Below are 13509 nucleotides of genomic sequence, written 5' to 3' on the forward strand. Positions count from 1 at the left end.
CACGAGATTGCAGATATGTTCTTTTCAGTTACACGTTTATGAAAGTTCTTTTTGAATATAGAGTCTGGACATTGTACAGTGGTACCTCGGGTTGCATACGCTTCAGGTTACATACGCTTCAGGTTACAGACTCCGCTAACCCAGAAATATTACCTCAGGTTAAGAGCTTTGCTTCAGGATGAGAACAGAAATCATGCAGCAGCGGCAACAGGAGGCCCCATTAGCTAAAGTGGTGCTTCAGGTTAAGAACAGTTTCAGGTTAAGAACAGACCTCCAGAATGAATTAAGTTCTTAACCCGAGGTACCACTGTATAGTCTTTAGAAAGAAGATATCAATCACTTAGAAGAGTTATTTAGCTTCCTAGCTGTAAGCTACTCTGTTACTTTACATATCAACAAAATTATTTATATATTTATATATATTTATATATTTATATTTATATATATAAATATATATATATTTATATATATACAGAGTAGCTGTAAGCTACTCTGTTACTTTACATATCAACAAAATTATTTATATATTCATACACACACACACACACAGGAAAAACCGCCAGGCTCTGTGTAGTTGATACTCTATTATTTTAATTATTGTTTAGGTCACCTGATAGGACAATATCCTTTGTTAGTAGCTTACAAACATATAATGGACAAAACACAAATCCAATAAGAAACACAGTGTGAAACAGCATATGAAGCACAGCTTCAAAACAATGCAATACAATAAATGCAGAGAACTCTATAAAGTGCTTCCTGGCATCACCTCTTGATTTTATAAAAATAAAAGATCCACTTGGCAACCCCTCATTTGCACATTATTCAGAACATGGCGATAGAATTCTGGATTGCACTGCTTCAGCCTGCAGATTTGTAGGAGGGTGAGTCATATCTTTGAATGCTGCCTCATGTTAAGAGCGCAGAGAGAAAGGAAACATTCCTAAAGATGAACCTTCCTAAAGATGAACATTTTTTAGACAATGAGCATTTGTAGAGTGGCAAAGGTAAAAGTTATTCCTTTTTCAATTTAGCACCCCTTTCTGGTTTTTAAAATGTATTTTAATGTATTTTACTTTTCAAGTTTATACATTTCACTAATTTTATACATTCACTAATTTTACAATCATTTTGACATTTCAAAACGACTTCCTCCTCTTTCTCCGGTTCCTTAAATTTGTTTTTAATATCTTCTGCATATCCAAATTAACTTAGTTTGCTCATTTATTCATCTTCTTTAAATATATACTCTTACGAAACTGCAGATTATTACAATAACCCTGTCAATGTTTTTATCTGTTTATAATATATCTGTAAATATTCAATAAACCATTTCCATTCTTTTATATATAAAAAATTGTTATCTTGATTTCTTATTCTTCCGGTATGCATATTCCATAAGTATTTGTATCTACCCCTTTCTGGTTAATGTGTAGATCAACTCCTATTTACCAGCATAGCAAAAAGATTTGAGTCTGTTCCCATTTATTAAGCTAGGTGAATCATTATTTAATTCACACAATGTAATGCTAAATGCATGGCCTAAACTAGGAAAATACTAGGGTTGTTTTTTTAAAAAGTTTTTTTATTTATTAAAAAAAAAACACTCTAGGTATAATAGGAAAATAAATAATATTCCTCCAGGCAACTGAGTACTGTCATGCAGAAACAATGCTTTCATCAATTCAGTTTTGTTCTCTACTTTTCACTGTTCCAGCACATGACTTCTGACTTCAAAGACAAGGATTAGTAGGTCTGGTCAAAATGCTTCCCAGCAGTGTGTTTTAATATATCAGCCAAAGGGTTATAACACTTTCACAGCAGAGAATCTATGCAACCAGCCTCTTTTGCCCCCATAAAGGGAGCCAAGATTCTTGAGTTGTATTCTACCCAGAGAGTATAAAGACTCAGTTAAAGAACCACTAGAGCTTCTTCATTAATTCAAGGGGCTGAAAGGAATATATCAGTGACTTCAAATCATGTTACGGCCTCCTCACACTCAGTTACATTAGTTCCCTTCCCAAATTCATTTTGTTGTTTTTATTTGACTGTAACCATCCTGGCATCTCTAATCCTCTGTCCCAAAGTGTTCCTCCATGGCTTTGCAAAATCCCAAATACGGTTACACAATTAATCTTATGCCTTTGTTGTTGTTCTCCTCCCCCACCACCAGCTTACGTCTCCTTGGCTTGCTCCTCAGCCCTCATTTGCCGATTTCATTTCTGATGTTTTGAAGTTCCCAGGACATTTCCCAACACTCTGCAGCTTCACCCTCCTACACACCTGCCTACCTTCTCTGCGGTAGCTAATACGCCTCCTGACTGTTCTCCTGGGACCATATGTTTAGCAAAGAGCAGAAATGCTGCCACCGTAGCCTTAGCATAAGCCTAAGCTACCCACAGGCACTCGTGTCATGCCAGTTTGCAGAAGAAGACTCACACGAAGAAGCTTTTCAGAGTGACAGATGCATGTGTGTAGGTAGTGGCAGGGGTTAGGCCAAAATTTGTACAAAAGTGTGAAATGGGAGCTGTTACAAACACCCTCTATGGAGGTCAACCTCATCAATTCCTGTTTACAGATTCAAGAACAGCCGGCATATGCTTAGAAAGTTTCTTTTCTATTATTTACAAATGGTACATTTCTATGGTAAGATCTGCATCTTCCCCAGCAGAAAACTATCAAGCCATTAAATACGTAACTTCCCCTTGATTTCTATGTGCTTTCAACTGTACAGTGGTACCTCGGGTTACAGACGCTTCAGGTTACAGATGTTTCAGGTTACAGACTCCGGTAACTCAGAAATAGTACCTCGGGTTAAGAACTTTGCTTCAGGATGAGAACAGAAATTGTGTGGTGGCGGCGTGGCAACAGCAGCAGGCCCCATTAGCGAAAGTGGTACCTCAGGTTAAGAACAGTTTCAGGTTAAGAACAGACCTCCAGAACGAATTAAGTTCTTAACCTGAGGTAAAGGTAAAGGGACCCCTGACCATTAGGTCCAGTCGTGACCGACTCTGGGGTTGCAGCGCTCATCTCACTTTATTGGCCGAGGGAGCCGGCGTACAGCTTCCGGGTCATGTGGCCAGCATGATAAAGCCGCTTCTGGCGAACCAGAGCAGCACACGGAAACACTACCTTCCCGCTATAAAGCGGTACCTATTTATCTACTTGCACTTTGACGTTCTTTCGAACTGCTAGGTTGGCAGGAGCAGAGACTGAGCAACGGGAGCTCACCCCGTTGCGGGGATTCGAACCGCTGACCTTCTGATCAGCAAGTCCTAGGCTCTGTGGTTTAACCCACAGCGTCACCCACGTCCCTAACCACTGTATTAAATATCAGTGACTATAGTGGATGGGGAGAATGTGTGTGTATGCGTGTATGCATACGCACACCCAAAAAAAGACATATACACACCACAATTTACAAAGCTTGTTTCAGAAACATCCAGGTCACTTAAATAATTGCTCTCCAGTTTTGGAAACAGTGGTAGCTTGTGGTGGTTTGATCCCAAATGTTCAGACCGACAGTTCAGACCAGATATACAGACTTTGCCATGAGTCTCTCAAAGCAGGCAGGTGACTATTGAATCAGTCCACATTCTTTTCAGTTGGGGCAACCTCCAGAAACAGCTGAAAATGCATAGTAAATTTTCTTAAGAAGGTGGGGTGGTACTTGTAGTGTATCAGGGGGAAATAAAAGATGACCCCACTGGAAATGAATAGGATGACGTAAAGGAACTCCATTTGGGGCTGATCAATGATGGGTGCCAACACAAGGTATATAGATGCCATCAGGAAAACTACTGGTATGATGATTGGTACCTGTATAAAAAGATTTTTAATAAAAAAAATTATAGTCATATCTTTTAGAAGGACCCTTCAGGTAACACAAAAATTTTTTAATCACAGGTTGCAGTCCAACAAAATCTGGAGGGCCATTTTTTCCTTTAATCAAGAAAGCAGTGTGTTTAAGCCGTCTTCTTTTTAAAGTCTCACCTTGTAAGATCTTGGCAATTCTGGTTTCTTAATCTTTAAATACAGGAGACCAGCGACAGTTATCCCGTAAAAAAGCCAAGCTGTAAAACTGTGCAGAAATAATGTTAGTAGCATTTACTCTAGACGTGAGCCTTTCTGGCATTGTAGGGCTCCAATGCAGTTTAGCCCCAGTCCGTATGGCCAACAGTTAGAGTCAAGTGGGGCTGTAGTCCTGTAACACACACACACACACACACACACACACACACACACACACACCACAATTACACTTTTATTTCCTTCTCTCATGCACACAGCTTGAATGGGTGAGCGTGATCTACCCAGTCAATCATTGCTCTCTTCATCTTGCAAAGATTATCTCATCAGGCAGTCTGTTCCATGTAATGTAGGAATTGGGTCTTTGGAACATGCTCACATTATATCTCTGACAAGCCCTGCCTCTGTTATCTTTTTTGCTACCCTTTGAAGACCGTCCTTTTCCGACAAGGCTTTTCAGAGGAGATTTTTTGAAATTGTTTTCACTTTCACTTTTCTTCTTTTTACTGCTGTTGCTTTTATGGTTATATTGCATTGGCATGCTTAATGAAATTAATGAAAGGCTAAAAAGTTGCTATCCATTCTTTCATCGCTTTTAAATCAAGGGGGGGGGGAGAGGGAAGACTGTGGAAGCAGAAATAGAATTAATGTGATACCGAGAAACCCATGGAGTGGTGAGAATACTAAACATACATACCTGAAAAGGTTCACAATCTGACTGAAGCTTCCGGCTATAACCATAATTATTGACACAGCAGAAGTGAATATGAGAGCAGGAGAAGGTGTAAGGTATCTTATGTGAGCCATAGATAGAATGTCTGGCTGAAAATGAAGAGACAAAGTACAAGACAATCATCAACACGTTGGAAACGTCATTTTTTTCTCCTTCACTTCAGCGGAGCTTTCTCCAAAGATCAAACACAAAACTTTGATTAGGAAGAGAGCAGTAAACACGGCTGTTAAACTTTAAGAAATAAACAGAAATCGCCACCAGATGATTTCTGTTGCTATACATTTGTTTCATTTTGATTGTCACTGTTTTACCCAACAGCCTGTAAAAGTCAGGCCTAATATAAAAAATCCTGGTTCTCTGGAAACTTAACTTGAATGGGAGCTCATTGAATCATAGATTCATAGAGATGGAAGAGATCCTGAAGGCCATCTAGTCAGGTCAGAAGAGAAAGCACATCAAGGCACCAGGGATGTCACATGTGTGCGTAAGAGAACCACAATGTTATATGTTACCTTGCTTTTATATTTGTTGGAAATTGCCTAGAGTGGCTGGTGCAGTCAGTCAGATGGGGGGGGGGGTATTACTACTACTACTATACTTGACTATTGGCACAGGTTATCTACCACAGTGATAATTCTCTTACAAAAGAGAAAAGATGTGAGCAATCACATAGAAAGGGAAGGAAAATCAGAGTGTAGAATTCCTCACCTCATAAATGTCTCGTATTTTTAGCCTTTTAAATAGGTCCCTTCCCCGCAAAAAAGAATTGCAACTGCTGCCGTAGCTGGCTGATAGGCAGCCACATTAGTCCACAGAGTATTGTCATGACCCAGGAGTCCAGCGACTATCAAGACTAGGAGTCGGAGGCTGCAGAGGCTCCAGCTAAATAGTAAGACCAGGTGCAGGGCTTTGAGCCTGCCTGAGCCTGAGGCTGACAAACATGAGCCATCAGAAGAACCTCCTATTTTTGCAGGGCGGAGCCTGGACCCTTACAGGCACCTTTGCCTGAGCCTATGGACCATAATGCCTCCCCACAGAATCTCACCAGTCCAGCGAAACAGAAAGTACACCACACAGAAGGCTAGAGAATAGAGGAGGAGTGCCCATCTTGAGGCCAGATGGTTGCCCCTTTAAGAATATAAAGTTAGTCACAAGAGGGCAAAGCCTGGAGGCAGAAGTTTACAAGGGCTCACGTCTGTTCACTCTGAGCTCTCCATGGTGCTGCTACTCCTGACCTGCCTTCTCTGTAGGGTCTGGTATCAGACCAGAACATTACACAGAAGAGTCAAACATACATGTAACAGTAAGAGATGGGTTTCGCTTGACTTGCATTGCAATGGATGTAAGAGACTAAACCATTGTTTCACACACACACACACACACACACACACACAGAGAGAGAGAGAGAGAGAGAGGAATATCAGTGGGTTCACAGCTCTTACCATGTGGCCTTCTCTTGCCGCAATATAACACATGCGGCCTCCGCTGAAGAATGTTCCGTTCGCTGATCCAAACGAAGACATTGCAACGGACAATGACATCAGCCAGACCCAGCTACCAAGGACCTTGTTCCTAAAGAGGGGGATGGAGAAGGGATTATGACAGTATGACTAAGAAGGGAAAGCAGCAGCCTTGTTTTGTTAAATCACACACTCAACTAATGTGTCAGTAGGTATTACTGGAAAGGCAAGCCAGTAGGAGTGGAGGCAATTTGAATGTGAAGCCCCCTAGTTTGCACTTCCTGGAACAACCAGCAAATAAAAACACAGATAGCCTTCAAGATCTGCACATCCCTGCATTTCACAACGCAATTTTGCAAACAAATAATGCGTACAAAATGCATATATTAGGGTAAGATGTGAATGAAATGCACGTATTAGTGCAAAATTCATAAATAATGAGTCTCCTGTTTGGAGAGCTGTCTGGTCCAGCTCCAATTAAGAACCTTAAGGAGGAAGACAGAAGCCTTGGAGGTTGTCTGTCATTAGCAGCACCAAGACGGCAGCCTTCAAATAATAATAATAATATTTTTTTTGTATCCTGCCCTCCCCGGCCGGAGCCGGGCTCAGGGTGGCTAACATCATAAAACTAACACAGGCACATAGCTCACCTGATCGGTCTCCCTTGATGAAGTTAGATGCATTTTATTCTGCTGAAATTATGGTTATGAGTTTTCATCTACGCTTATAAATTAGCATAGACAAATTATGTGCAAATCTTGTATCCTCTTTTGTTTTCTCTTTGGGTGACAAGTTTCCTCTCTTTTTGATAATGTGTAAATGGTCACAAGAGGGACACGGGTGGCCCTGTGGGTTAAACCACAGAGCCTAGGACTTGGTGATCAGAAGGTCGGCGGTTCGAATCCCCGTGACGGGGTGAGCTCCCATTGCTCGGTCCCTGCTCCTGCCAACCTAGCAGTTCGAAAGCACGTCAAAGTGCAAGTAGATAAATAGGTACCGCTCCAGCGGGAAGGTAAACGGCATTTCTGTGCACTGCTCTGGTTCACCAGAAATGGCTCAGTCATGCTGGCCACATGACCCTGAAGCTGTATGCCAGCTCCCTCAGCCAATAAAGCGAGATGAGCGCTGCAACCCCAGAGTCGGCCACAACTGGACCTAATGGTCAGGGGTCCCTTTACCTTTAAGTGGTCACCCTAATCTGCTCTAGGAGATACCCAGTTCTGTTGAATGCACCATTTAGTTCTTCTACCCCCTTGTTGTCTTCTCCCTGGAATGACAAGGTTAATCAGGCAGAAGAGGGTGTAAGACTTTAAAGGGGTGGGGCAGAGAACTGTAACAGAGAAGAACGGTGACAAATAACTTGTTAATCTGGAGTAATAGGGAAGGCGGTGCATGGAAAAGTTGTCTTGACACAGTGAAATGAGCTTTGTCACTTGTCTCAGTATATATTCATCATGTGAATGGGTATTAACATAAACTCTATAAAAAGATGCATCATAAGCATTATGTGGGACATGTTTGATAATGCGCAGACTGAACATCAGCTGGTAAAGGCCTGAACGTTTCTGAGATGATCCATATATATAGGCAGGTTGATGCTTTGCAATTGACTATTTCACTTCTTTTGTCTTTGCAGAACAATAGCGTCTCGTGCACACTCAGACCCCCGGCTTGTGTAAAAACCCAACACCTTCACTGCCCACTTTGTGTAGCAGGGATCATCCCCAGGAAAACTCATAACACAAACAAAAAAAATCATCTTCAGGGTGACACAGGATGCTTTGTTGCTTTTTTCAGACAGCAGCATCTAAAGGGATGTGTGTGTGTGTGTATACACATGCATACTAACACAGGCATGTAATAACTGATGCAACTTGGTTGTGCAAACTTTTTTTATTTCGACTGACTGAGAGTTCAGGGAAACTTGAAAGCCTGAAATAGCCTTAACTATTGGTTGTATCCAACCAAGTCATCCTGTTAGCACAAGGACTTCTGTCTGTGGAACAGGACTTCCTCTCCCTCTCACCCCTAAGTATTGTGACACCCCCACAAAAATCTGTTCTCTCTCTCTCCCCCCCCCCCCCAATCCTCTGGAGAAGCTTTAGGAGAAGCAGGGAGAAATGGGGGAGAACAAGGTGAGGGAGTTCTATTTCACAGGTGGAATTCCTTGCAGTAAAGGGATGACTTGATTGGATACAACCCATAACCAAGACAGACATCGCTGTGTCTTATTTCAGTTTGGCTTTCACAATCTGTTCTCACCATTCTACTTTCCTCAGTTCCACATCCCAGTTTTTCTAAGCTGGAGGGCTGACACGGTGGATTATGGTATTCCTGTGACAAGTGGATTATAGTATTCCAATGACAAGATCCCCATAGGCAGTGTGGTTTTGGCTTTCGCTTCCTCCTTTTCTCCAAACCGCAGCCACCCACTGTAGCTTGTCTGGTGGGACAGAGCCTTAGGCTAGGTTCCTAGCAAGTGGGTCACTAATCCTGAGGGAGAAGCATAAAGTGGAGGAGAGGTTGATGCATTGCAAACACAATGGCAGAGAGAATCGGGGGGCTCCTGCTGGCGTGTTCGCACCATACCAACATCCCCACCACCTTGGCAAGCAACAGCATCTCATCTTCTGGGAAGCTAGTGTAGTAGTTCTGCACCTATTTCTGCATTTCTTCCAGGATTCTATACTAGAGAGTAGATACTTGACACATTCGGGAAAAATACTATTTCCTGATCAGTTGCAACAATGTGGGGTGATGTGCAGTGATAACAGAAAAGCCACTTTCATCCAGCCTGCAGCTGAACGTAGATTTGCAGGAACTGCAGAATGAATAACATTGGGTTGCTTTGGGTGAACATGTAGGTAAGTCTTCAGAGCTCTGGAGTGCCACTCACCCCCACGTAATGGCCACAGCACCTGAAGACAGAAGTTCGGCAGGAGTCATGGCTGCAAAATAGCTCACATTTACCAGCAAATAGAAGCAGGTAACTAGAGGGATAGCAATCATCATGGCCCTTGGAAGGTTCACCTGGAGAAAAAGTAAAGAAAAGCAAACAAGGCCTGATATGCACCTCTACATTTGATCTTTTTTACTGAAAACACACACACACACACACACACACACACACACACACAGTGTTGTTTTCCCCAAAGGCCCCCCAACAAAGAGCTGCATCCAACAAGTTTTAAGCTCACAGTAAACCCATTGAAATTAGTGAGCATCAGTAAGTTGTGTTCACTAATTTAAATGGGTCTACTCTGAGCATGGTAGGCATTTGATACAAGCCAGGAGATTGTGGGATCCAGGGAACTAAGACGCATATACAAACTAGTGATGATACTAGAAAGCTTCCAACAGTTCAGTCCTTTCTACACTGCTCATTTTCACTAGTTGGAAGTCATACTTTTATAATGTTATAGAGAGATAGGTAGACTGCATAATTAAGGCTGCAGTCCCATGTACACTTAGCTGGGAGTAAGTCTTAATGCATTCAGTTGGACTTACTTTTGAGCAGACATGCCTAGGCACACTTAGATTAATGTAAATCTCATTGACGACAGGAGGACTTACTTCTAGCAGTCAATTCTGGGAACTGTAGGTCTGTGAAGGGAATAGGGATCTCCTAGCAACTCTCAGCACCCTTATCAAGCCACAGTTCCCATGATTATCTGGGGAAAGCACAACTGTTTAAAGTAGTATCATACTGGTTTAAAGGTACAGTGCAGATGCACCCACTTGGCTTAAAATCTAACCCAGTTAAGAGCTCAGGATAATTCAAAAGCTTGCTACCATTTTTATTGTATTGTCCAGTTTTGGATTCGTAGGATTATTATCTGTTTTCCCGAACAAATCATAGTTCTTTCCTCACTCCTCCACTCTCTCCTTTAGTGCAAATGCATCTGCATTGTCACTTACTTAGCTGATGGTATAATCTGCACATCTTTAGGAAATGAATAGTGAAAGCTGACACTGTTTGACTAAAAACCTAGGCATTCTATAACTTTAGACTTTGCTTGCTATTTAAGCTATAAGTGGTAAAAAGTATCAATGTTCAGTTTGCACACGTATCAGAGCTGTAAGGTGCACTTTAGAAGTTTGAACTTCAAATCTCAGCTGAGACCTTGGATTGTTGACCCCTGCTATTGTACACCATTTGGAAAGTTGCAATTCATAGATTCACGATTTGTGAACTCAAAATTTTTGTTATATTTGTATGCCTTGTGACTGAGTGCTGCCATCTCATGTCATAAATGCAAAATTTCAGGAATCCCATAGTTTGCCAACCATTTTTCTCATTTAAGGAGGCTCCCATCGCATCTCTCTAAACAGCAAAAACAAGATAACAAGGGAGCAAAGTTATCAGCCCAGGGCTAAAAGTAAACAATTTGCAGTGTTTGAAAATGATGGCATGTAAAAAAAATAAGAGCTGTAGTCAGCTCTGTGTGAACAGAGTTCCACGCCTGCAGTCTTCTCCCTACATAACTCCAATATTTGCTCATCTCCCCCAACCCTCTGGAGCTAATTTTTGTGGGTACATGGAGCTGTAGGGGAAAAGGGGGGAGTGGAAAGTTGCCTGGCAAAAGTGGAAGTCTGCTGCGCAAGTCGAATAATACAACCCCAAAATAACCACTCATGAGAATGTGCCCAGCACAGAGATGTGCAAGTGATCCATTACAAATTAAAGCCATCAAGGTAACATAATTGAATCAAATGCTACCACACTTGTCTGAAAACAAGTACAGTAATCTATAACTCAGAGAATCCACCCAGGTAAGTGAGAATTCTGACTGAATTGAATGGATAAAAAAGTTTTAGCTAGAGTAACTTCACACTTTATTTCTATGGGCACGTTGGGTGTCAGTGAAATTTCTGCTTCTTGATCTGGCTTCATAAGGGCTAGTTACTTGCTGTTTTGTTTTGTTTTAAAAATGAAGCCAGGCCCACAAATAGGCTAACCAGCTATCGACTGGCATGTCCAGAATGCAAGCTAAACTCAGACATGTGGTCTATATGGCAACTCTAGGTGTGAAATCTGCCAATCTAAGTACAGTCATACCTCGGGTTACAGACGCTTCAGGTTGCATTTTTTTTGGGGGGGGGGGGTTATGGACTGGAATGGGTTACTTCTGGGTTTCAGTGGTTGCAGATGTGCAGAAGTGCTAAATTGCGCTTTGCGCATGTGCAGAAGCGCTGAATTGCAACCCATGCATGTGCAGATGTGTGCTGTGGGTTGCAAACGCTGCAGGTTGTGAACGTGCCTCCCGCACAGATCACGTTCGCAACCCGAGTGTCCACTGTACAAATACACACATACACACAATATAAAATATAAGCAATTCAGTGTTCTATGTCTGTCTGTCTGTCTGTCTGTCTGTCTATCTATCTATCTATCTATCTATCTATCTATCATCATTATCTGTCATCTATCTATATCTATCTATCATCATTATCTATCATCTGTCTATCTATATCTATCTAGCTATCTAGCTATCTAGCTATCTATCTAGCTAGCTATATCTATCATCAATTATCTATTCTCCACTCACCTCCGGCTTCTTAATCTCCTCAGTCACATAATTCAGGTTGTTCCATCCATCGAAAGACCAAAGCCCTTGATAGAACGCAATCCCGATAACCCCGGCTTCCAACCTTGTGTTTTGAAAGGCATTCTGGAAACGGTGCGTTTCCCCCTGAACGAGCAGCACCACGCCTCCCACCACGATGACCAGCAACGCCAACAGCTTGGCCACCGTGAAGACGTTCATAACAGAGGTGGCCAGCCTGACGCTGAGGCAGTTGATGAGAGTTAAAAGCAGGATGCAGGCCACAGCTGCGCATTTGACCGCTACCTGGGGTGAAGGGCACCCAGGATGAAAGGCGGCCACAGTGTATTCAGCAAAGCTCAGGGAGATGGCCGCCACGCCGGCGGGTCTCACGACAATGACAGAGGTAAAGGCAAAGAGGAAAGCGGGGAGGGAGCCAAAGGTCCGCAGGATGTAGATATATTCGCCTCCCGACTCTTTAATTAAAGTTCCCAGTTCAGCATAGGACAGGGCCCCAAAGGTGGACAATATGCCACAGGATGCCCAGATGATGAGGCTGCCGGCCAGGCTGCCTATGTTACGCAGCACCCACTCTGGCGACATGAAAATCCCCGAACCGATCATAGTGCCAGCAATTAATGACACTGCGCTGGCCAGCCCAATCTCTCGCTTCAGTTTCAACCTCTCCGTTGCTGTGCTCGGCTGAGCGCTGGCTGAGTCTGGTCGGCTTGGTCTTCCCTTTCCCATGATGGAACTAGTAGAACTTGCTTCTTGAGAAGCAGCACATGACAGCAGTGAAATAATAAAAAGAGAGCTTTCCCTTCTGAGTTAATGATTATACGCAGCCAGCAAAAAGAAAAAAGTGTCTTGCCATGTACGACTCTGGCAATTGAGTTCCTTGAAGTATTTCCTCGTATTGGCTTGTTTTAAGAATTGCTGAGAAATACAAGGAGACAAGAGGGTTGGTTTCATTTTGACACAGGCCCTGCTGATGTCTTCATCTTGAGACCTTCCGTGCAAGAAAAAAAAAAGCAAGAGGATTTCTCTCTCTCTCTTTTGGGTCTCAGAGGCTGGTGAGTTTTGTGCTTCCTGCTTCTGGTGAGATTGGCGACAGATAAGCTGCCACCTTCCCTGTACTTTATTCTTTGTGACTGATTAATAAAAGCCATTTGAAGATAGTTCACAGCCAGCTCTGTCGTTGGTTGTGTTCACTACTCACCATACATCAAAGCACATTGCTTCCTGCAAAGAATTCTGGGAAGGGGAGTTTATCCCTCGCTGTGCTAGAGTTCCCAGCACCCTTAACAAATGGCAGTTCTCAGGTTGCTTTGGGGCAGGGGTCAGCAACCTTTTTCAGCCATGGGCCGCTCCACCATCCCTCACACCATGTGGTGGGCTGGACTATATTGGGGGGGGGGATGAATGAATTCCTATGCCCCACAAATAACCCAGAGATGCATTTTAAATAAAAGGACACATTCTACTCCCGTAAAAACATGCTGATTCCTGGACCTTCCACAGCTGGATTGAGAAGGTGATTGGGCCGGATCCGCCCAACGGGCCTTAGGTTGCCTACCCCTGCTTTGGGGGGAACTTTGTGCTTTCAAAATGCTTTAAATGTGATGTGTGGATGTGACCGCAGATATAGATTATTGTTATTCTGTTAGTATTAATTGCCTTTATTTGTCACTTACTACAAAAATGTCTCAAAGCAACTTTCAATTAGAAAAGCATAGATTAA

The 13509-nt window shown here is 42.7% G+C and overlaps 1 protein-coding gene across 1 annotated transcript; it reads right to left on the reverse strand.

The window, feature by feature from the left end:
- Positions 1–1154: 1154 nt before the first annotated feature.
- On the reverse strand, positions 1155–12782 carry LOC114593705 (b(0,+)-type amino acid transporter 1-like). Its single transcript, XM_028722333.2, has 6 exons — positions 11772–12782; positions 9119–9252; positions 6205–6334; positions 4727–4851; positions 3994–4081; positions 1155–3819 (listed from the first exon to the last, which is right to left on the reverse strand). The coding sequence occupies exons 1-6, from the start codon at positions 12513–12515 to the stop codon at positions 3586–3588; spliced, it is 1455 nt and encodes a 484-aa protein (XP_028578166.2). The 5' UTR covers positions 12516–12782; the 3' UTR covers positions 1155–3585.
- Positions 12783–13509: the final 727 nt, after the last annotated feature.

Source organism: Podarcis muralis, chromosome 3, assembly GCF_964188315.1.
Source record: "Podarcis muralis chromosome 3, rPodMur119.hap1.1, whole genome shotgun sequence".
In the NCBI taxonomy this organism is placed as follows: Eukaryota; Metazoa; Chordata; class Lepidosauria; order Squamata; family Lacertidae; genus Podarcis; species Podarcis muralis.